We start from the raw sequence: 21,507 nt of genomic DNA, 5'->3' as shown, positions 1-21,507 counted from the left end.
ACAAAAAAAAGAATCGCCCACATTGAGCAAAAAAAAATTTGAGAACCAATTTTTTTTGCCGAGTTCGGCTCGAAGCAATAAAAAAAATCTCGTGATATATGCTTTTTACCCATAGTCACTGATATTAGAAAGTTGCTTATATCCTTTTAGAAATTTCTCTCACGCATAAATGTGAACACTTTTAACTTACCATTGCGATTACAGCGCTCTTTTTATATCACAATCGGGAGTTCTGTCCAAAAATACCAATGCACAGAAATCAACCAGACCAGCAGCTGTCCGGCAGCAGTAACAGCAACGATGACTTCCATGACCACGACCGCACAGCAATGGAGAGCAAGATCCGTGAGCCCTCGAAACACTCTCCCAAATACGCGTCACCGTCATGAACAATGAATCAGCTGACGAGCAAGTCCTCCAGCAGCGCGTTGACCGCCTAGTCAGAGGATATTCAGAGATGCATGATATGAAAGATAGACTGAACATTAGTGTCCCTGAAGAAGTCCTGGCATACATTAAGGATGACAGGAATCCTGACGAGTTTACCAGCCAGTTCATGGAGAGGGTGGCCTCTGAGAACCAGTTTACTAACGGGAAAATTTCTGCATTGACAAACTTTAAGCAGGAGTACGAGAAGAAGCTGAGGGAGTTCTTCCCGGAGGAAGCTGCCGAGCGACTTGGTCAGGACCAGAACGCGCAGGCCAGTGTCCCCAGGCCATGAAGAGACAGCACAACAGTTTAGTGACAAGGCCCAGCGAGATTCTGCCTTTGACAGTAAAAGCAGGTCAGTTTTAACGTTCAGCTGTGGTGCCAACAACCCAAACAAAAAGAAAACTAAGTGCCAAGATGGGTGGGAATAGCGTGATAATAAAATCAGAGAATGTTCCCAACCTTTTCTTTTTTTTGACTATTTTACTTTCTTTTTTCTTCTCGTCTTTTTTGTTCATTTTCAACATAATTTTATTTAAAGCTCGTAAAAAGTAGACAAAAAAGAAAGAAGACATGTCTGGCTCCTTTTTCGGCACTGGATTTGGATTTCCAGATGATGCAATTGCGCTCGGTCGGGACTCATTCCGCCACATGGAAGCCAACCATGATTTAGATGCCAGGCTTGAGAGCATGGTCCTGGAGGGTGAAGAGCTCGGCGGACAGCTAGACGAGAACCTGGACAATTTCAACGATGAGACTTTTGAGGCTGATGTCAAGGAAATTTCAGGCAAGGAATTCGATTTCCAACAGTACGCTATGCAGCACCAGGCCAAGGTCCCACAGCAGCAGCAGCACTCTCAGCCTATGGCCTCTGGCGGCCAGCTCGATGGCGGGAGAATGATGACGCTAGCTGAGGTTGAGGCGCAGATTGTCCAGCAACGCGTCCAGGTGCAGCAGGGTGGACGGCGCATGGCTGACCCTGAGGTCATTGCGCAGCGCAGGGAGGCTCGGCTCAACAGACAGATGGAGCTCTCAAAGTACGACAACATGATGTCGAGACACGACAAGGATTATATTATCAGGATCCAAGTCTCACAGCTGCTCACGGACGACCCAGCTGCAGATGACTTTTACTGCCACATGTACCAATTGTCTCGCGGCGCCATGTTCAATCCAGGCGTCGTTCAGACTGTGGGCCGCAATATCAGTGGTTCGGCTACGCCGAGGTCGTCGGCCGGCACCCCTGGCCCTTCCAACGCCATGCAAGGCGACTATCAGCATCATCAGCAGCAGCATCAGCAGCAGCATCAACATCAGAATCAACATCAGCACCAACAGCCTGAGAATCATCCCAATAGACCGCCTAACAGCCAGGGAAGCAACGACTCGAGAAGACCAGGCTCGTCGCTATCCCACACCATGCATCAGCAGCAACAGCATTTGGGCCGTACCCACCGCAGCAACACGCAGAGCTCAATGGCACGCATGCAACAACAAGTGCAGCGCATCGTCAACGAGGCGCGTCGGCGCCCCAAGGCCGCTCACGTGGCAGCCGAGGGTGCCCTGGGCAAAATATCCGTCAACTCCGCACGCAACCCCAAGCAAGTCATTCAGGTCCAGCAGCGCAGCCACTCGGGCAGCATATCCCTGCACTCCGACATCCCCAAGCACTCTCCGAGCACTCACGATCTCGGTGGTATATTCTCCGGCCTCGGAGACACCCGCAATCCTGCCGGTGAGCGTCGCAAGACGCTGCGCTCTATCGAGAACGTATACTCGGCTGTTTTGCGCTTGGAGCAGATGATTCGCGAGCAGGTGCGCTTGCCGCCGAATGCCGACCACCCGGCGGTCCAGAACTGGCTGTCTAACTATACTGAGGCCAAGGAGAAGGCGTGGGCAGAGCTTGATGCGTCGCAGCCCATTTCCAACACGTATCCACATCCGCTTGTGCGCTTCCTGTCGTTTTCAAAGGGAAAGAGGATCGTGCCCAGGCTTGTCCACCACCTGACTATTGACCAGGTGCTGGCTCTGACGACCACCGTCATAGCTAACTTTGAAACCCTGGATGTGTGCCGCTTTGGCAGCTTTAGTTACTCGGCCGCCGGCTCCCTGGTTGCCATGCGACAGCGCGAGGAGACCGATCTGTTTTTGCACGCCGTCATGCCGCCAACCCTAGCGTTCCTGTCAGAGACCTCGCTGCAGATTGTCAACGGCCTGTTTGCGCTGTTCATGGAGCGCAACAACATTGCGTGGGTGGCACGCACAAGGCCGGCGCTGGTCTTTTTGACCGTGCTCCTGGGTCGCTCGGCTGCGCTCAAGCAGGGTGGTGCACATGCATTTGGCATGCCGGCGGATGCGCAGGAGGTGTACCAGGCGGCAGAGTTGTATAACCACTTGTTCAATTCGCTCAGAGGCAACCTCGTATCCATCTTCCCACCGCCCTCGTCGCCGGCGCTGGGCCACACCATGAGCCCAATGGAGGACCTGCACGCGTGGCAATTTCTGGCCACGCTTGCCATTGGCGCATCGGTCGAGCAGCAGCACACACTGGTGTCTGAGGTCCGGGAGAAGGTGCTGGAGAAGGTCGTGCTGGCCAAGAGTGGACATCTGCCGATGGACATTGCAACGGCGCTTACCGCAAACGTCAATCTCTTCTTGAACGCGCTCGGATTGGACGCATCGCAGGTTGCCACTTGACCGGCATTTACCGTATCTCTCAGAAATTATACATTTGCGTATCGTTAATATAAAAAAGTAATGCTAATGCTAAAGCTGTATATATACACGTAGTTGTGCGCAAGTGTGTGTGTCGTTTACAGCTCGTGGAAAGTAGGCTCGGCAGAATCCGCCGGTATTGTTGCCTCTACCGCAGGCACGGTGGCGGATCTCGCGGATGCCGAGGCCTTGAGTGGAGGCAGGCGTATTTCGACAATGCGAAAGTGCGACGACGTGCCTTCGGGGAACATGCGTTTGCCCGTGGTTCCGGCAACACCGGGAACAACATGTCCGCTGGTGACGCTCGAAGTACCCAAGACTGCTGCCGCCTTGCCGACCAGCGAGGCAAGTTGCTGAGACGAACTGCTGGTTCTCATGGGCGTTGGTATGGCGCTGATGTTGTCGGCTTCGGGTTGTCATCGCTGTCCCTGGCAGAACTTCTGTCAACCACCGTAGACACAACGCCAATGTTCTCCTGGATAGTAGTCGCCGTGCCCACGGTCTGCGGTCCCACGGCAATATGCAGGGTGGTCGACTTGGAGTCGGGGTTGAGGCAGACAGCGCCGCTGATGCGGATGATGCTGAGCAGCACGCCCGAATCCATGTACCGGACCTCGAGGAACTTTTGGTTGATGGCAATTATGTATGGGTGGCGGAATATGATCAGGTGCGGCGCCATCTCCCAGCGGATAAACACATCAGGGCGCGAGCGCCGTCCAAAGTTATCGATGTAGAAGGCAAACGTTTCGTAACACAAGAGGAACTCGCGCCCAACCTTACAAATGGCCATTGCCTGGCCCGAGTCATTGGCGTGGATGAAGGAAAAGTCGTCGTCAAGTGGATCAGGCAGGCTGCGAAGCAGGCAGCTGTTGGCAACATCAATAATCTCGAACGTCTTGCTGGCAACAATGCACAGCTTGCGGCGCAAGAAGTGTACGCGTTTGGCTTTCCCCTGGATGGCAAACTCGCTGATGAGGCGGAGCACTGCACGGTTGCCCTGGTAGACTATGCGCAGGGTGTTGACAGAATATGCCGCAGAATTAGCGCTTGCTGGGGTAGTCTGGCGCTTGCGCTCGTTCCCGCTTTCGCTGCTCTCGTAGCTGTAGTCGCTCCCGGCAGTCCCTGCGCCCTCCAAGTCGATGAAATGCGGCTGGATGCACTTGAAGTGCGACTTGCCACCACGCGGCTTCATAAGCACAATGAGCGGCGTCCCGAGATACGTGCCAACATCAAAAAACGCGACAGACGAGGCAATCTTGGTTCCGGCAAGGCCTGTAGAGTTGATATTTGCCGTGGAGTTCTCAATATCAGACAATGAAAAGACCAACAGGATTTGGTCACTGAGAACAACCGCCATGTTGTACCGGGGCAGCACGTGAATCTTTGACACAGACCCGCACTGGCTGATGCGCACAACCGAGGTTGGCACGCCATAGATGCCCAAATGCATCCCGTCGCGGTTGCCAAATAGCACCATGCGGCACCCAGATGTGGCTGTGAATGGCGCCGAGCACTGCGGGCCACGCGTCTGTGGGAAATCACGGTCGGACAGCAGCCGCAGCTCCGTGTACGCTTCGACCAGCGTCTGCGGCATGCAGATACGCCGCCTAACTGTACTGAGCCACGCATCGCGCTCAGTGTCGGACGCAACCAACAGTGTCCGGCCCAGAGCGCGACAGCCAATGTGAACAAATGACAAAGAAGCGCCGGCGCGCAATGGGCGCATGTTTGTAGCGCTAGACGAATGTCTCAGCAGTGTGCTGCGAGGTGCAGTGGTCTGACCTGTGCCCAGCAGTCCCAGTGCCTCACGGATCCCAGACAGCGCGCCGGCTTCGGCTGGTGGCACAACCGCGTCGAGCATCGACACGGGGATAATCCGAGAATCGGCAATATAACGGGTTACGTTCTTCGCGTAGGAAATCTTCTCCTCGACAGCCATGACCAGCGCGTTGTCAAAGAGAAAGACAAGGACCTGCGAGCCATCGCCTGCTATAAACACGCCCTCCTTGACTAGGCGCCTGACAGGACTCTCGAGTCCAAGGCTCTCGCGCGCACCTTCACTCAGTTGCAGCCGCTGGTTGATTTGCCGCATGCGCAGGGCTGCCGCGCCCTCACCTGTGCGCCGGTCAACCTCGGTCAAAGCATGCCGCACCTTTGCTGCTGCACTGCGCAAGCGGCTGGCGTCTTCTCCGGTTGGCGCGCGGCGCACTATGGCGTCCAGTAGCATTGGGTATCGCGCAAACCGCGCCGCTGCGCGGCCCACAAAGCTCTGCACTGGTAGTCGCCGCGCGCCAGGAGCTGCCTCTGCAGATGCCAAGAATTCTGCCATTGCACGGCTTTTAAGCAGCTCGCCCTCCAGGGCGAGCTGGGCCTCTGGGACATGCACTGCGTACTCTACAAACACCACCAGATCATCTGCCCACTTGTCGATAATGTCGCCAAGACCCGCCACGACGGCTGACTCGGCCTGCCGTTCGCGCAGCTGCTCGCACAGCGCTTGGCTGTTGGCAATTAATTCCTTGTAGTTGAAGAACAGCGTGCGCAGGAACTCCTCCGCCTGCTCCCGCGCAAGCACATGCGGCGCTGCCAGCAGCGGCTGCACAAAAATCAAGTCAATCAGCTCCAGGTCACGCAGGTACGCGTGCTCAGTGCTCACAAACTCAAAAATTGCCTCCTGATGCGCCACAGCTTCAGAGCCCAAAGTCCGCAGCAGAGTGACCGGAACAGTGTCGCGCCAGAGCTGCAGCTGCATGGCGCCATCATCAATGCTGACGCTTTCGGAATGGCGCTTTGTGCTTCCCAAAGTTGCTGATGAAGCACGAGCTGAAACGTCCTCGCTCAAGGCCCTGGTGATGCCTTGCGGATCCGGAGTCGCGTACTCGCGCAGCTGGCGCTTTGTCTGCGACGAATGCCGCGGCAGTGCCAGCGCATTCATGGTGGGGCTCACCTGGTGGGCCGAGCGAGATGACAGGCGTTCATATGTGCCCGCAGACAGCCATCATCGGTCGACCGTGGCAGCCGCGGCAGCCCAGCTGGGTCACTGAATGACCGCTGCCGACCGCCATCTTCTTCTGCCACAAAGCCCCCGACCGGCGACGAGTACGTGGATGGGATATTCGCGTCGATCTCCGCGTCGCCCACACTTGATTGGATATCTGCAAACTGGGAGCCTATGCTGCTGCGGGCTGGCCACACATCGCTGCTGGCCTCGCTGTAGGAGAACGACCGGTCAAGCAACATCCCACGAGGCTGTCTCACGCCGTTGTAGCTGCTTGCAATTGTGATGTCCGAGAACCGAGAGCTGCGTCTCGCCATGTACATCAGCATGTCTTCGTCGTTGCCCAATGCCCAGTCTTCACGTGACAATGTTTGCACCTGCGAAAGAATCCGCGGCATGGGCAGCGACGGCCGGTGCACTGCCTTGTGATTTGAGTGCTGCATTTCGCTGTACACTGAGTTAAGGTTTGGCGCTGACGAATACATACGCATGCCCCGCCCATCACGCCGCCTTCTGATGCGCAGGTTCAACTCGGTGTCGCTGTACTCGCGGCGCAACCCCCGCCGACGCAACGCCACTGCAAGCCCCCCTTGAACTCGGACTGTGTAGTCTTCACCAAGGCCCTCACGCATGCTTCCAGCCGGCGTGGCGATTGGGCCAGCCAGTGATCCTGTTGCCGATGCATCGGCTGTGTGCGCTGCTGATGATAACTGGTTGCGGCTGGTGGACTGCGACATCAGCCCCAACAGCGAGTTCCGGCTGCCCTTACCAAAACCCAACGATCCATCGGCAACAAAAGACCAGGTATTCAGCAGCCCGGAAAAATCCCCAGTCGGGATTTTGACGTCTGGCAGCCGCGCCGCCTGCCCACTAGCATCGGTGCTGGCAGTCATATCGCCATAGCCATCGGCAGCGTAGTCGTCATCACCGGTTGTTGGTGTGATGGGCAGATAGTTCTGCTTGCGGCGTCCGTGGCTGTCTTTGTTGGCCATCTTTGATGAATCCCGTGCCACCAACGTGTCTTCTGGCAATTCTTCAGGGAGACCAGACGAGATATGTGGCTCCCTTTCTACCGCCACGCCCTCCCCAGAATTTCTACTATATCTACCCCGGAAAAACGCCCCCATCTTGCGCGCGCCACTGGTATCTAGTGGCGGGGGCAAATTACTGCTGCGAGTGTCATTTGCCAAGTTGATTGATCCCCCGTCTGTGGACCCCTTTCTCATCTCGCCACTGTTGGTGTTACTATTGCTGCTGACATCGCTGCTGGCACTGTTACCAGTCGCGCTGGTGCTGGTGCTCACGCGGTTGATGGCATTCAGCGGCTCCAGAATCCGCGGGTGCAGGTGCTCGCGCAAATCCATGTACCGCTTGCGTGTTTGTGTCTTTGCCCTGTGCAACGCTTCACCCTTGTGCATAGCCTTGAGCGCGCGGAGTGCCTCGCTCGTCAGGGTGTATATTTCTGTGTTGCTGTCAATAACAGCGCCGTCGCTGGTATTGTTGTTGTTGGTGCTGCTGCTGACGCGGCCACTATTACTTACAGCCCGCTCTCTCCGCTTTGTGAGGCAAGGCTCGGGCCGGACACGTGGGTGTATAGACTGCAGTCAATAAGTCGCGAAGCCACGTTGCTCGCTAGCTTTCTGTCCGGCAGCCCAAAGTGCTTCAGAATAATATCCTATTGAATGTGCATGTAACGCGAGTGTGGATTTTTTGGGCAATGATGGGAATTAGTGTGCAGCCAGTGTGTTAAGTGCATCTTCAAGCAGGCACATGCATCGATTTTTCTCCATCCTCACACCCATCGCGTGTTTATTTCTTTGCACATGTGGGGGGGGGGGGCAGGAGAGACACAGCGACGGTTAGGCAGCTTAAGGGCATGGCATACAAGAAAAATAATTGAAGGGCTGGCAAACAGAACATTTGAATTATCTCCGCATGCGGGGGGGGGGGGGGGAACAGTGAATGAAAGTGAATATGCGAGTGATATTGGTAATAAAGTGTGAGAGCGCAAAAATAAACAAATTAACACAGGCGCAATCAATAGCATATCATATCAGTTTTGCGCAATCGGATATACGTGCTATTACGTGGGCATAGTTTTCAATTAAACTTTTTTTTGGTCATCCGTCAATAGAGAAGAGGCTGAAAAGAAAAGAAAGTTATAGAATGGCTTTGTAAGACTGCGGGTAGCGGAGAATCAAATAAAGTTTTTGTGAGCACTGTGATAATTTCCACCATGGAATCATTTCAAATTGATAAGAACATATTTTTTTTGAGCGAGCAAAAATGGAAACCACGCCGCCTGCATGGACTTCCATGCTGCATGACACTGGCACAAGTTTCCATTTCCATAAAAATAATCTTACTGTCGATCAAACACGAAAAAAATCCTTTTGTTCATGTGGGCAAGAGACAAGTTTGAAACCAGACTTTTTTTCGCTTGCCTTGATTCTTTGCTAGGCAAAAAGAATTGGGCTTTTTAAACATGGCGCAGTTGTTTTGTTCCAAAGAAAAATGGGAGAGTCAGTTGGGTACTTACGACTATTTGTGCGCCTGTGAACACTGAATGGTAGTGTCTGCCGTTTAGCTCAAAACTGCTCAGCTCCAATTGCCGCAGAAACACCATCTTGATCTCCTCTGCGGGCGACGCTAGCTTCTTCGCATCGGTGCTGTCTGATGAGCTCCCCTTCTTCAACCAACTGGTGAATCCAGCCCCTTTATGCTTGCGTCCGCCGCTGTTTTCATGAGCGGGTGGCCCATGCTGTGTTGTTGGCCCCGTAGCCATCGTTGTATAAGCTGCTGCTGCTGTTGTGGTAGATACTGTGCAGGAGACAGGGTGTATCCAAAGGATGAGAGCGTGTGAGAGCTAGTTGATGTATAAAGTGTTAAATAATAAAAAAATGAAATGGCGATAGAGCAGAGAAAAGTAGAAAGAGATCCAATGTGTGTTTTTGGAAAATAACAAGACAAATATGTGTAATTGACAATAACAAAACAACAAGAAGAATAAGGCACCGAAAATAGAGTATGGTTGTATAATAAGCCGAACAAAGAAAAGGTACGTGGGTGCTGATGAGAAGAAACAAAAATAATGAAAAAGAAATGAAAATTTTAAAGTTGTTTGTCTCTGTGGCTAATATGGAAGAAGAAAAATTGAGGGAAAAGAAAAAAGATAAAACAGCTGCGCGTTGTTTTGTTCTTCTGTTTCTGTGTAACCAACGTCAAATTGCTTGTTTTTCCTTTCCTTGGCCTTGGCATACAAATCAAATACAAAGGGAGAAATTGAATGCGTGTTGTGTGTGAGTTCAGCGTGTAAAGTAATGGCGCGAGAGGCTTAAGAACAAAAAAATAACGGTACTAAAAAAATTTGTTTGAAAGTGGGATAGCAGAGATGAAGATGAAAAAGGGAGAAAAGAGCCGAGTAACAGACACAGAACGCATGTCCCTCGTCTGGTAAATATTTTTTATTTTCTAATATTGAACACGCGGGAGTCAAGAGGGGAGGGGGGGAAATAGAGGGGACGAAAATGTCACAATTCCCTTTTTACGTATTATCTTGTCCGTGACGTCCAGCTATACGAGTTGAAATTTATTATTTGCTCCCTCAAATGTTACTAATTGTTTAGTTTGTGTGTGGGGGATGAAAAAGTCTTGCCAGCCATGAGACGCCCCTTGGTTATTTTTTATTTACTTTTGTTTAATCCCGTGGGAGGTACAGTGGTAAGAAAGGGGTTGGTTGGTAGTTGACCACATTGCCAAGTTCTACCACTTTTTACTCTCTCTTTTTCTCTTTTTTTCTCCACACTAAAAAAGGGGAATAGAATACACAAATGCGCGTGCTCCGATTTATACTGCCAAAAGTAATAATTCCGTAATACGCGATGTCACCCACAGCCACGACCTTCCCCCCTATTTTGGTTGGTTCGCTGTGCTGGTGGAATTGGGTGGTAGACAAGGGATGGCCGCTCTTTATTGCCCACATAGTTGCAGCCTCATATGCAATTGCCAGTGCTCTCCGCAACAGGCTGTTATTACAATTGCAAACTAGTTTTGGGCATTTTGAAAGCTCTTCCTATTTTATTTGCACTCGAAAATTACTATTCCAATGTTTATATTTATTTTGGCTGGTGTGAACTAAAAAAGAAAAAAAGAAAAAACAAATGGATATGTCAGTAGATATATACTGTGCCCTTGTTTTTTAGGGTTTTCTTTGTTTCTGGGTCCTTTTTCCACGCTTGGGCAGTAATTCAATATACTATCCGAACCCGCACACAATATCAGGCCTCCAACTGCCCAGATATCTCATTTACTGCTATATTCTCGCTCGAGAGAGGGTCTCTGTGACATGTTCCTTCTCACACGCCATCGCAAGCGTGGACATCGCAGTTTTGAGGGAAGGGGGAAATCGTGTGCCTGTAAGAAATATTTTAATTGTGTAAAGTCAAAGCAAATAACTGCTCCAAAAATAAAAATTGGTAATAGTATAAATAATAATAAAAACATACGTGTATCTAGTCAACAGGAAGCTTCTCCAGCTCGGGGATGACGGTTTTCCAGATATCCACTGCCCTGGAGTAAAACACAATGTGTGACGCGGCAAGGGCGCTGAAGGCACGCTTGAAATCATGCTCCTTGATGAGCCCAAACACCTCATACTCGGCAGCAACCAGCTCCGAGAACACCCCCGAGTCCTCGCGGCTGGTCTCCACGGCCGATTCCAGCTCGGCGACGCGCTTTGTCAGGCTCTCAATCCGTTGCTGCCTCGAGATGGCCGGGTCGACGCCGCGCAGATCCCGCACCTTGCCGCGGATGAAATTGGTCACGGCACTGACGCCAACAGCCGACTGGTGGTTGGATAGCCGCTCGCGCTCCGCCACGGTCTGCTGCAAGTACTCGGTCAGATCCTCATACTCAGCCTGCTTCTGGTCGCGCATCTTCAGCAATTCCAGGTACGCCTCGCAGTAAGAGATATACTCCTCGATCTCGCCAAGAAACAGGTCCTCGGTATTTTCCGCAAGGTGCTTTAGCGAAACATGGTGGGCCTTGAGCGCGTTTCCCGTCTCAACCAGCGCCAGCGTCATGCCTGTCTCGATATCGCCGAGATCAACTATCCCGACGCCCAGCTCCTCATAAACCTGCTGCAGTTCCAGCTGCCGCTTGGTCACCCGCAGATACAACTTTTGCGTGCGCGTCAAGTTGTCCTCCAACCGAGCGATCGTATCGCGCATTTCGACAAACCGCTCCTCAGGTTTACGCACTTTGCTGAACGTGTTGAGCAGCGTGTCGCCGAGCGTATCGAGAACGCCGTTTTCGCTCTTTGGTTTGATCTCGTACTCTGAGCTCCAGTCCTTGGACTCTAGAAAGACAACCAGGTGCTGGCTGGTGCGCAGCGATGGGTGCAGAATTATTCTCCGCAGAAAGCGCTCCAGTCCGTGCTTGCGCTTGTTGACAAACTCCTCGCTAAATCGGTCGCCCGTCAGATACTCCAGGCGGTGCTTTCCCGGCAGCGGCGGCACAACACAGGCAATAAACTGCCTGTCCAGCTGCTCATACAGCCAAACAAAGTCCTGGAAGCGCCGCCGCAGCGCGTATCTGCGGATTTCCTTAGTTTGCTTGTTCTTGCAGGTCGTTGTCACCAAGTATGTAATGTAGGGGTTGTTGGTGCCCTCGCCCTCCTTGCGCGGCTGGTCAACAGTCACCTCTGTGTGCACGTCACCATGGCTGGTGGAGTCGCCGTTGCGGTTATCGGAGCCAGATGCCCCCGCTGTTGTTGCTGTTGCTGTTGCTCCTATTAATGTGCTGCTGCCATATGCATTTGCAGAGCCAAGCGCGTCTCTGTTGGCGTAGCCGCTCGCTTCGCCGATAGAGTGGCTTCCGAATCGGCTGTTGCTCAGCAAGTCGCTGCCGTCCATCGATTCACGCGAGCTGCTTCCGAGCCCAGAAAACGGCGACGTGTGTGTGCTATTAGCTAGCGGGCTAGTGTTATTGAGCCCCGCGGCGGAGCCGGTGCCGGTGCCAGTGCTGGCGCTGGCATTGGGAGCTTCGTCCTCGTGGTCGCCGGCTATTTTGGTGTCCCAAATGACGCTGTCAAACTCAGACTCTTGCATTTTGTATTCTGTAAGCAACGGGCAAAAGCGTTAAAATAATATAGAATAGCGGTTTATAAAAGGTAATATATAAATAAAAATATGTAAAGCAATTCGGGATGCGAGAAATAAAATGTGTAATAAAAAGTTGAGAGCAGCGACATCATGCGCCGAATAAAAAAAAGAGGGGGAGGGGGAAGAGTATCATTCTTTGCGTGTGATTTCTTTTTGCATACTTTCACATTAAAAAACGTCACGCAAGTTAATCATTCTCATTCATCTACACACTTCAGCCGAAAAAGCAGCAAAAAAATCAAATACCACACAACCAGCTGATCAATCAAGCGCTAGCTGCAGAAAAGGGAAATGCGAAGAAGCCTTGTCTGTGCTAAATGCCGCTTGTACCAAACTAAGTCCAGTCTCAATCACTTTTTTTTTTTTTTTTTTTTTTTCTTTTTTTTCCTTCTTTGCCCTTTGATAGCATTTTTATATTATTTTTCTAGCTGTACTTTGCACAGAACCGGGCCGGACCGAATAGGGATAAACTCGGATTAAGATCAAACACTGTGCGATGAACTGTCTGTTTAAAGGCGCCCTGCGGATGCCAGCCGTCGCTAGACTGGCCACTACCCACAGTACTCGCGCAATAACCCCACTCCAGCATCACAGTTACTCCTCAGCAGCAGGAGCAGCGGCAGCACGCAACGCAAGCGCATCGGCACTGCCCCCAGGAAGCCACCTCGCGGGAAAGAGCAGCCTGACACCGCGGATCCACGAAAAGCTGCAAGTGCTACAAACCAAATACGCCAAGCTCAACGAGCGCATGAGCGGCAACATAGGCGAGCTTGGGCGAGAAGAGCTAGCCAAGCTATCCAAAGACATGAGCGACACAGGGCTTATTGCAATCCCATACAGGCGGCTTTTGGAGCTATACAGCGAGCTGGTCGAGCTCCAGCAAATGGTTGATTCGGGGGATACTTCGCTGCGCGGCATGGCGCAGGAGGAGCAGCAGGTGGTGTTGGCAGGCATTACTGAGTGCGAGCGGGAAATCGTTGGCGGCTTATTGCCCAAGGATTCGGCCGAAAAGGCCGGCGCCATCATGGAGATCAGGGCGGGCACTGGCGGCGACGAGGCGTCGCTATTCTCGGGCGATCTGCTGCACATGTACGAACGCTACGCGCAGTCGCGCGGGTGGAAGTTCAGCACGATTGCAATGGACGGCGACGGCGACCAGGTCAAGGAGGCAGTTGTCGAGATCTCCGGCCGCGGCGTATTCGGAGTCCTGATGTTTGAGTCTGGCGTGCATCGCGTCCAGCGCGTGCCGGCGACCGAAGGCCAGGGTCGCATCCACACGAGCACAGTGACGGTGGCGGTGTTGCCGCAGGCCTCTGACGTCCACATTGAGATTAAGGAAAACGACCTGCGGATCGACGTGTTTCGCGCCTCGGGCAAGGGTGGCCAGCATGTGAACACAACGGACAGCGCCGTCCGCATCACGCATCTGCCCACTGGAATCGCCGTCGAAAACCAGCAGGAAAGGTCGCAGCTGCGGAACAAGGAAAAGGCCATGAAGCTTTTGCGTGCGAGGCTGTACGATAAGGAGCGGCAGAAGCTGGACATTGAGCGTCGTGAATCCAGAAACAAGCTCATTGGCACTGGCGATCGCTCGGAAAAATGCCGCACCTACAATTACCCGCAGAATCGGGTTACTGACCATCGGATAAACTATAGCTTGTACGATCTGGAGGGCGTCATGGGCGGGTCCTCGATGCAATACATTGTTGATCAGCTCCGCATGCAGCACGATTTGGACGAATTGGCAAACATGGGCTAGACGCGTAAAAATATATTATTTTCCCCCAGTTAATTTGACTCCACGTGTAGTGACTTGTACCTAAACATCTACAGGCTTGGGCCTGGGCGTTGGCCAATTAAACAATTCTAGATCAGAAAAAATATCTAATAATTGCCTTTGCTCTGATCTACTCTTTACTCTGCTCTTTCGGTTACTACTTTTGTGAAGGTGTTTTGAATTTACTGATTCCGCTGCCAAGATAATCCCATCCACCCGTGTTTATTTTGTGAGACATTCGCAAGCTCTGGCTGACCCCTACTGCTGCAAAAACAGGTGGAACATTTGTTAAATAGTTTTTGGTGGTTTCCTACACACAAATAAATAACAATCAAAAAACAAAAACAAAAACAAACAGGCAAGGTGAGTTCCGGCTAGCACCCACGCCATCGATGCTCTGCGTGAACAATCTCAGTTCCTGACTTTAATAATAATAATAGTAATAATATTTATTCCTTTGTGAATAGTTGAATCATCCATATATATCTTTTTTTGGCATTACATTTTTCATCTTTTTTTCAACCTGATCACTGTCTCTATTGTTTTTTTTACACACAAGCACACGCACACACAAAACACAAAATACAAATAGCCATGAAGCTTGCCAGGATACTTTTTGCACCCGCGTTCCTCGGCGTTATGGTCACTGCCATGAACCTTCTGAACAAGGACGTGACCGAATCCGAAATTTCCCAAGTCCCCACGACCCTCGACGCCCTGCTTAGCAACGACGCAGGCAAGCTGACACTCAACCGGCGCATCACCTCCGTGCGTCCTGGAGACCTGGTCCGGGTCAGCTTCAATATTCCGTCGGACAAGCTCGATACACCGAACTTTTCCGAAATCATCGCCGCCGTGTACTCGACCAAAGATGGGTCCCTGGTGCGGGTGCTCAACAAGGCACCGGCCATGCAGGTGGATGGCCTGAGGGATGCGCAATTCCGCGGAGGGCGCGACATCACCCTACATTTGCCTGTGAGCGGCCTGCCAATTAAAAAGGAGTTTGTCATGTATAAGCTCGCGTTGATTGCGCCCGAGAGGGAAACGGCAGGACTGTGGACCAGGTATTCGGCGGATACCATGCTGTTTGCATACGATGGTGCCAATTGATCGGAGTGGATCCGCCTTTTGAATGTTTCAGAAATGTCTCCCATGTAGCATACTTTAAAATGCTGTAGTGAAAATCGTGCATAACTTTAGACTAAATTTTAAAGCAAATATAAAATAGTTAAATATACATTATACATCCATGGTCACTTTAATTCACTTGACACATTTGGCCAAACAATGTCAGCGATACGCAAATTTCTTTTACTCCAACAAATCGAGTATGTATGAGTATATGACGTTTTTTTATAAAAGATAATAGATCTAGCTTAGTGCTGCCACAGTTGGCCGTAGCGCTTAAGCTTGTACTCCCTGCCGGCCTTCTTCAGAGTGCCGTCCGTTTCGCGGATGAGGACCTCGCGATCCTTCATGTCCTGGGTCTTGCTGATATCGGTGAAGACAAACTTCCACCGCCTGCTGCCCAGCGTCTCATCCTTATCGACGATCTGCTCCTCCGCATGGCCCAGCGACTCGAGCTTGGCAGCCTCGGACTTGCTCAGGCTCTTCTGCGGGCGCGGCGCAAAGCGCACATCAAGGCCCTCATAGTCAATGACATAGGGCTTGCTGGCAGCCATGCGATCCATGATCTGCTGGTAGGGCTTGCGGCCCAGAACCTCAGCGGCATCTGCGGCGGTGAACGACTGGCCCTCGGGAACAGCGTGGAAGCGGGGGCTGCTGACACGCGTAACCTGCGATACCAAGTTTTCCGTCAACGTGCGCGCCGCAGGCGACACTCCCAGCATGCTCTCCATCCCGGCGGTAAACTTTTTCTGCGCAACAATCTCGCCATACTCAACCATATGGTGCTCGATGGCCTTGAGCTTGAGAATGGCCTCGACGCGCTTGAGTGAGATCGAGTACTTCTCACCCAGGACGCGCGGAGTGTTCTTCTCGGGGGCCTGCAAGTACTCGGCGTATAGTGCCTCCTTTTTAGCGTCGGGGATGGGCGCCCGGGGCCGGAAGTAGGGGTTCAACGGGAATGGCTTGTTGATTCCACCAATATAGTTTGTCCTTCCAGACCGCGTGTTCTTGAAGGCTCCTCCCTCGGTGATCAGCCAGCCCTTGTATCCCAGAGAGCGCTCGGGCTTGACCCTCTTTGGCTCGTCATCCGTGTTCAGCATCGCCTGGATAGGCTCGGCACGCAGGATCTGCGGCTCATTAGCCAAGTTGAGATCCTCATCCTCCTCAATTGCCGCTGTGGGCTCTGCCTTTTTGCCCTTGGCAGGAGCGTTGGTCTTTTCCGAATCGCGGATAACACAACCTATGTGAAAGCTGCGCACAAGTGACACGAGCTTGCGCTTGCGGAAAGGCTCCGTAGGGGCCCGGATCGGATACAAGCAAACATATCCTATTTCCACGCTATGAATCCCAGAAATGTCGAGTGTGTGTATGTGTGTGGGGAATTCCGAGCTGCTTGGGCTGATTAGCACGAATTGTGAAGGGCGTAAATTGTTTTGCCTCGATTCAACAACAAGGGTTTTGTGCACTAAAAAGTGTGGAAATGACAAATGAAAGCAGAAATCGAGAGAAGCGCGGAAAAGAAAGAAAAGTTCTGGTGTTGCCGATTCAAAGAAAATATGATCAGGCAGTAAAAAAAATAAGCACTAAGAGGAGCAATCAAGGTATAATTGTGTTTTATCTTAAAATGGCCTGATTAGATCGACATTGATTGATCATGATTTGGCTGCCCACACATATTCACATTTTTTGAGGTACTCAAAAACAAGTAACAAAAACATAGTTGCCACAATTATTCTTCGTGTAGGCAGAGTTTATTTGTCTGATTGGCGTCTGCCCGTCTATTTGCTTAATAAATGTGTACAGCGGCAGTGAAATGTCTATTTTTTATTTTGGGCAAACGTAATTGGGTTGGTATGTAGATAACAAATATGTTTAATGTGTCCAGAATATTATCTCGTTTTATACAAAAAATTAACTATCCATGTTTAAAAACAGAGTATGTGTTGGGCACAGATTTCCTTTATAGGAAATGCCTATCAGTTGCCCTTTTCTTTGTGAGTACAAAGACTCACAGCCATAAAAAGGGCAAACAACAACATTTATTAGTTCTATCTCTTCTCTTTTGCTAGTTTTTAGAATACAGTTTTAAAGTACATTTATTGAATTTACTCGTTAACAGTATGTGTAGTATTTTGCTTAAAAGTAGTAAAATAAAATAAAAAACTAATTATTTCTATTAGAGAAATTCTAGGTTATTGGTTCTCGTCAATGACCCTAATATTATATTGCTATAATAAGAGGGTGTGTGTGGAGCACCATGATGTAGTGTTAAAGACGGGGTGTTAGTTTATGAAGGTTTTTATTATCAATGGAATTAAAAGCATAACTGAGGCCGACCTCATCTTATATATGTCTCGCTGCCTTTATTGCGCACTTCACCGATTGTGCACCCCGCTGTTGAGAACTGGTTTTTTTCGAGCAGACTGGTATCTTGGCAAGTCAATATTATGTCTTTGCATGTGCGCATCCATGCATATACATTATCAAATGGGGGCATATCGGGGCGTCATTATTATATCCCCTAATTTGATCCCACATGGTACCATCTATGCCCTGTTAATCAGCATGGTGAAAACTCATTTCACGATTCTTAACCTCAATATCCACTTCCATATCATCAAGTTACTCAACAATATTTTCTCGCAGCCATGGTTTGGCACAAATATTGTCATGTACAATTGACTTTGAGTTTAACATTAAATGAATTTGCAATACATGCGTATAAACTTACTCTTATATTTTCCTTTTAATTAATGCCAAAGTAGAATTGCTTTTTTGGCTTTAAATCAATTGACAACCAAAATGCTAGTAAACCGACATAGCTAAATACTAGGCTCAGTTAGTATATTAGAGCCATACTAACTATTGACCGTTTAGTTGCCCGCCATAAAACGCATCCCATGGTGGCATAGATCAAAACAGCATATTGTTAATGTGTGGGCACGCTGAGTGCTTTTAGTTTCGTTTTATTTATTTTTACAATTTTTAAATTTAAAGTTGTATGGTTCGTAAAGGTGAGGGTTTATTTGGCCTTGGCATAGGATCCGGTACGGCTTCTACGCACAGGTGCTTGCGCCGTCATCAATACATCTTGAGAAGTGTCTTGCCCATCATTGCTGGTGGCTAGCAGCGGCCATTGTCCTTTGTGCACTTGTGCCGGCTATCCAAAAACACCTTACTGGCAGCGGCATTTGTGTTTTGCACACTTGTGCCGCTGCTTTGTTGGAATTTTGCTGATAGAGCCAGCGGCATTTGTGCTATAATGCACTGTTGCCAACCGAGCTCTGACCAGCTGCGCAGATCGCATCCGCCTATTCTGCACGCAATGTCAGCTTGACTTGCAGAGCGACCAACTCAGAGGGCCACTTTGCAAGCTCATTGCGGTGTGTGCGTATCTCGGTGCTTTGTGCATTAATTGTGCTAATAAGTATGTCTAGCTCTCCACGTGAAGAAGCCATCTGTCTGCAAAGAGCTTCCATCCGGTCGCAAGCCACACAACCCTAGGCAATGGCAGATATAGCCAGATAAATGCAAGTGTCTACCCTCTTGCGCCTGGTGTTGGTCTGAGAATCAGTCGCCTCAAAAACCCGGCGCAACGCTTGGACTTTGGCGTGCGGCAGCTCAGGGCGGGTGGAAGACTTGCCGATGAAGGCATCGGTTGCCTTGACAATGCAACGCAGGGAGGGCTTGGCCGCAGCATAAGTGGCCGCAATTTAAAATGCCTGGCTGTCCAGCAGCTTGTTCTCGGAGCGCAACTATGCGGCCTGCGTGTCAATTAAAGCAGACTCGGCCTTGGAAGGAGCTTGGTAGGCAATGCAAAGCATTTGGCTTTTCTGCACGAGTGCTGACATCTTCGAGGGCCTCAGCGGTTGCAGCGGCAGGTGCGACAAAGTCTGAGTAATCCTGGTCATGGCGTGTGGCGATGATCGCGCGCATAACAGTGCAAACAACGCTGATAGAAGACATTTTAAAAATGGAAAGATCAAAAAGATGCTTAAAAGGTGGGGGAGTAATAAATGTTATAAAATAATATAGATATGTTATAAATATATGTGGTAAATAATTTGGGCGAAAATAAAAAACACTCGGGAAAAAGCGTAAAGGTGAGAGGATGGCGGGTGTGCTAAAAATACAAGATATTTGGGTAGTGCTGGTGATGGTGATGGTGTTGGTGGTGTTGTAGAAAACTTTGCTTGAGATGTTAAAAAAAAACAAGGATGAAAGACGGTGGAAGGAGTGGGGTGGGAGATGTCTGGTATTTATTTCTGCTCTTTTTTGTTTTGTGCTGTGCTGAGCTGTGCAAAAATAAGTGCGCTCCTCTTTGCTCCTCACAAAAAATAATGTGCTTTTCGGGTCCTCTTTCGGGTTCGGCTGGAGCGAAGTGCAAGTTTCAAGAGGGCTTTCTCGTTGCATGTATATTCCCCCTTTTTGGCGAAAGCATGCCTTCTTCATACACATGTTATTGTTTGAAGATTGTCAATATCCGAATATCCGTTATAATATTTCAAAGTATGGACATATTGATCAGCGGTCACTTTTACAATGCTTTTTTCAAACCACGGTCGCTGGCGGACAGGCCATTTGTATACAGAAAAAGTTGATATCAGTCAGAATAGATTTTTGCAGCCAAAAATAATTGTGGCTTTTTGTATAAAAATAATATACTTTTGCCAGGCTCACGCTTAGGCTGAGCCAGAATAGAACAAAGTAGCAGCAATGTTTTATTTGTTTTGGCAGTGGTAACAGTGCGAATAAGGAGGGTGAGTATTGGCATAATTTTTTATGTGTTGACTAATAAAAACTTGCTTTTCTCCTTTTCTTCTCACAATGAAGGCCAGGGTTGCTCTAAGCCATTGTTGAGCTTTCTCTTTTTTCTGGTGGTTCCGGATCAATCATGGCAGCTAAAAGGTTATTTGCACATCTGGATACATGCACATAAAAAAGCCAAAACAAACAATATATAAAAAAGATTTCATCCGAAACATCGAGCAAACTGCACCCATTTCTACCTCTGCGATCTTCACAAATAGAGGGCATTGATATCCGTATTTCATCAAACAATGGTTGACAACTTCCTGTAAAAACCAGGGGGGCGAATGGTAGCTATTTTTCCTTACTATGCGCCAGCAATGTCAATGGCCGACAAAAAATGAGTAAGAAAGGGGTAAACAAAGTGCATGGTTGAAAATAGAACAATGGCAAAATATTTATGCATATTAAATTGGATCCCCTCTTTTGCGACATCGAGGCAAGAAATGGAGTGCAAGGTGCAGAATTGGAGGCGGCTGCTACGGGTCAGTATTTTGCAACTCGAACAGGGGTCATTTTTAATGCATAAAAACACGAAACAAAAAAGCCACAGAGCCATTCGGTAAGGTGGACAGATTCAAAACTTTTTTGCTGTGCTTGATCTGCGACCATCATGTTCTGATGACACGGTCATTCACATTGCGCGCTGCGTGTGCTGCAGTGGCAGAGAAAAGCTCAATTTATATTTTTCATTTATTTTATTGTGATTTGTTGATTGTTCTTCAATCTGGATTGTTTTCAATGCTTTTGCCAAGACCGACCCAGAAAAGGCTAATAGTTGAAAAGCGCTTATATGCATAATGAGTGCATTTCATGTTAATTCTTACATGTATGTATTTTGTAATCTAACCTGCTCAGCGCCTAAAATCAGAATAATATAATATATTTCCACATTTATGAAAAAACATGTACTTTTCGACTCACACAGTAATTTGATAGAAGACTCACCCGATGATTCAGTACCTTAAAAGTATTCAACCATTTTGATTTCACAGAACCAGGTTCAGCTCTAGAGAAGATTATCATGAGAAGCGAAACACTTGAAACAATGTTCTGGTTGGTTTAGTCCAAGACAGCCGCCTCAATTACCACGCACCCCACACTCCCCCAAACTCGGGCATTAGCACCAATGTAAGGGAATTATTGTGAACAACTCGGTATGTAGTTTTTATTTTATTTAGTTTCTATAATAATATTTGGACTAAGTTACTGTGTCAAAAAACACGTACTTCAGGCTATGTTAGAACTATTCTTTGGGCCTTAATTGTTCAGCGTGTCTGAAAAAAGCAGGTTATCAATGACATCGTGGATAGTTTGTGCTACTCAACTTGTCGTTCCAAACCCGTATTTAAATCACGAGTCAATTGGAATAATATCAGTATCTGAGTAAAAAGTATTGCGAGTGAATGTGTTTTATTTGGAATGCAGGAGTTGGGATATGAACTGTTTCATAAAAACATAATGAGTAGATGTTCAATTTAACCTGTCTT

At 49.4% G+C, this 21,507-nt stretch overlaps 7 protein-coding genes across 7 annotated transcripts; 3 read left to right on the top strand and 4 right to left on the bottom strand.

The window, feature by feature from the left end:
* The first annotated feature begins 193 nt into the window (after positions 1 to 193).
* On the top strand, positions 194 to 930 carry BX661DRAFT_185754 (transcription factor subunit Med10 of mediator complex-domain-containing protein). Its single transcript, XM_051536862.1, has 2 exons — positions 194 to 288; positions 351 to 930. Exons 1-2 carry the CDS (start codon positions 249 to 251, stop codon positions 719 to 721), a joined length of 411 nt encoding a protein of 136 aa, XP_051390032.1. The 5' UTR covers positions 194 to 248; the 3' UTR covers positions 722 to 930.
* On the top strand, positions 931 to 3,167 carry BX661DRAFT_185753 (topoisomerase II-associated protein PAT1-domain-containing protein). Its single transcript, XM_051536861.1, has one exon. It carries the CDS (start codon positions 1,003 to 1,005, stop codon positions 3,124 to 3,126), a length of 2,124 nt encoding a protein of 707 aa, XP_051390031.1. The 5' UTR covers positions 931 to 1,002; the 3' UTR covers positions 3,127 to 3,167.
* A 75-nt stretch (positions 3,168 to 3,242) lies between these two features.
* On the bottom strand, positions 3,243 to 8,927 carry BX661DRAFT_199807 (CNH domain-containing protein; the record flags this gene model as incomplete). The annotated part of the gene is made up of 6 exons (XM_051538355.1): positions 3,243 to 3,550; positions 3,583 to 6,086; positions 6,155 to 7,211; positions 7,251 to 7,654; positions 7,684 to 7,778; positions 8,682 to 8,927. The coding sequence occupies 6 exons, from the start codon at positions 8,925 to 8,927 to the stop codon at positions 3,243 to 3,245; spliced, it is 4,614 nt and encodes a 1,537-aa protein (XP_051390030.1).
* A 1,726-nt stretch (positions 8,928 to 10,653) lies between these two features.
* BX661DRAFT_145071 (uncharacterized protein) lies at positions 10,654 to 12,054 on the bottom strand (the record flags this gene model as incomplete). The annotated part of the gene is made up of 1 exon (XM_051533089.1): positions 10,654 to 12,054. The coding sequence occupies one exon, from the start codon at positions 12,052 to 12,054 to the stop codon at positions 10,654 to 10,656; it is 1,401 nt and encodes a 466-aa protein (XP_051390029.1).
* Positions 12,055 to 12,669: 615 nt separating this feature from the next.
* Positions 12,670 to 14,419, top strand: BX661DRAFT_185748 (uncharacterized protein). The gene has a single exon (XM_051536860.1). It carries the CDS (start codon positions 12,800 to 12,802, stop codon positions 14,060 to 14,062), a length of 1,263 nt encoding a protein of 420 aa, XP_051390028.1. The 5' UTR covers positions 12,670 to 12,799; the 3' UTR covers positions 14,063 to 14,419.
* Positions 14,420 to 14,505: 86 nt separating this feature from the next.
* On the bottom strand, positions 14,506 to 15,332 carry BX661DRAFT_185747 (uncharacterized protein). The gene has a single exon (XM_051536859.1). The coding sequence runs from the start codon at positions 15,232 to 15,234 to the stop codon at positions 14,629 to 14,631; it is 606 nt and encodes a 201-aa protein (XP_051390027.1). The 5' UTR covers positions 15,235 to 15,332; the 3' UTR covers positions 14,506 to 14,628.
* Positions 15,325 to 16,740, bottom strand: BX661DRAFT_185746 (eukaryotic mitochondrial regulator protein-domain-containing protein). The gene is made up of 2 exons (XM_051536858.1): positions 16,475 to 16,740; positions 15,325 to 16,448 (listed from the first exon to the last, which is right to left on the bottom strand). The coding sequence occupies exons 1-2, from the start codon at positions 16,530 to 16,532 to the stop codon at positions 15,457 to 15,459; spliced, it is 1,050 nt and encodes a 349-aa protein (XP_051390026.1). The 5' UTR covers positions 16,533 to 16,740; the 3' UTR covers positions 15,325 to 15,456.
* Between the last annotated feature and the right edge of the window lie 4,767 nt (positions 16,741 to 21,507).

Source organism: Kickxella alabastrina (assembly GCF_025024165.1).
Source record: "Kickxella alabastrina strain RSA 675 chromosome Unknown BX661scaffold_19, whole genome shotgun sequence".
Classification (NCBI taxonomy): Eukaryota; Fungi; Kickxellomycota; class Kickxellomycetes; order Kickxellales; family Kickxellaceae; genus Kickxella; species Kickxella alabastrina.
The sequence above is the reverse complement of the archived record's forward strand: the minus strand, read 5'-3'. Positions and strand labels throughout refer to the sequence as shown.

Coding starts and splice junctions, on each gene's coding strand:
- BX661DRAFT_185754 (XM_051536862.1), top strand. CDS start 249: ATGCACAGAAATCAACCAGACCAGCAGCTGTCCGGCAGCA. Junction 289..350: donor CCAGCAGCTGTCCGGCAGCA/GTAACAGCAACG, acceptor AAGATCCGTGAG/CCCTCGAAACACTCTCCCAA.
- BX661DRAFT_185753 (XM_051536861.1), top strand. CDS start 1,003: ATGTCTGGCTCCTTTTTCGGCACTGGATTTGGATTTCCAGATGATGCA.
- BX661DRAFT_185748 (XM_051536860.1), top strand. CDS start 12,800: ATGAACTGTCTGTTTAAAGGCGCCCTGCGGATGCCAGCCGTCGCTAGA.
- BX661DRAFT_185747 (XM_051536859.1), bottom strand. CDS start 15,234: ATGGGAGACATTTCTGAAACATTCAAAAGGCGGATCCACTCCGATCAA.
- BX661DRAFT_185746 (XM_051536858.1), bottom strand. CDS start 16,532: ATGTTTGCTTGTATCCGATCCGGGCCCCTACGGAGCCTTTCCGCAAGC. Junction 16,449..16,474: donor TTCCGCAAGCGCAAGCTCGT/GTCACTTGTGCG, acceptor GCTTTCACATAG/GTTGTGTTATCCGCGATTCG.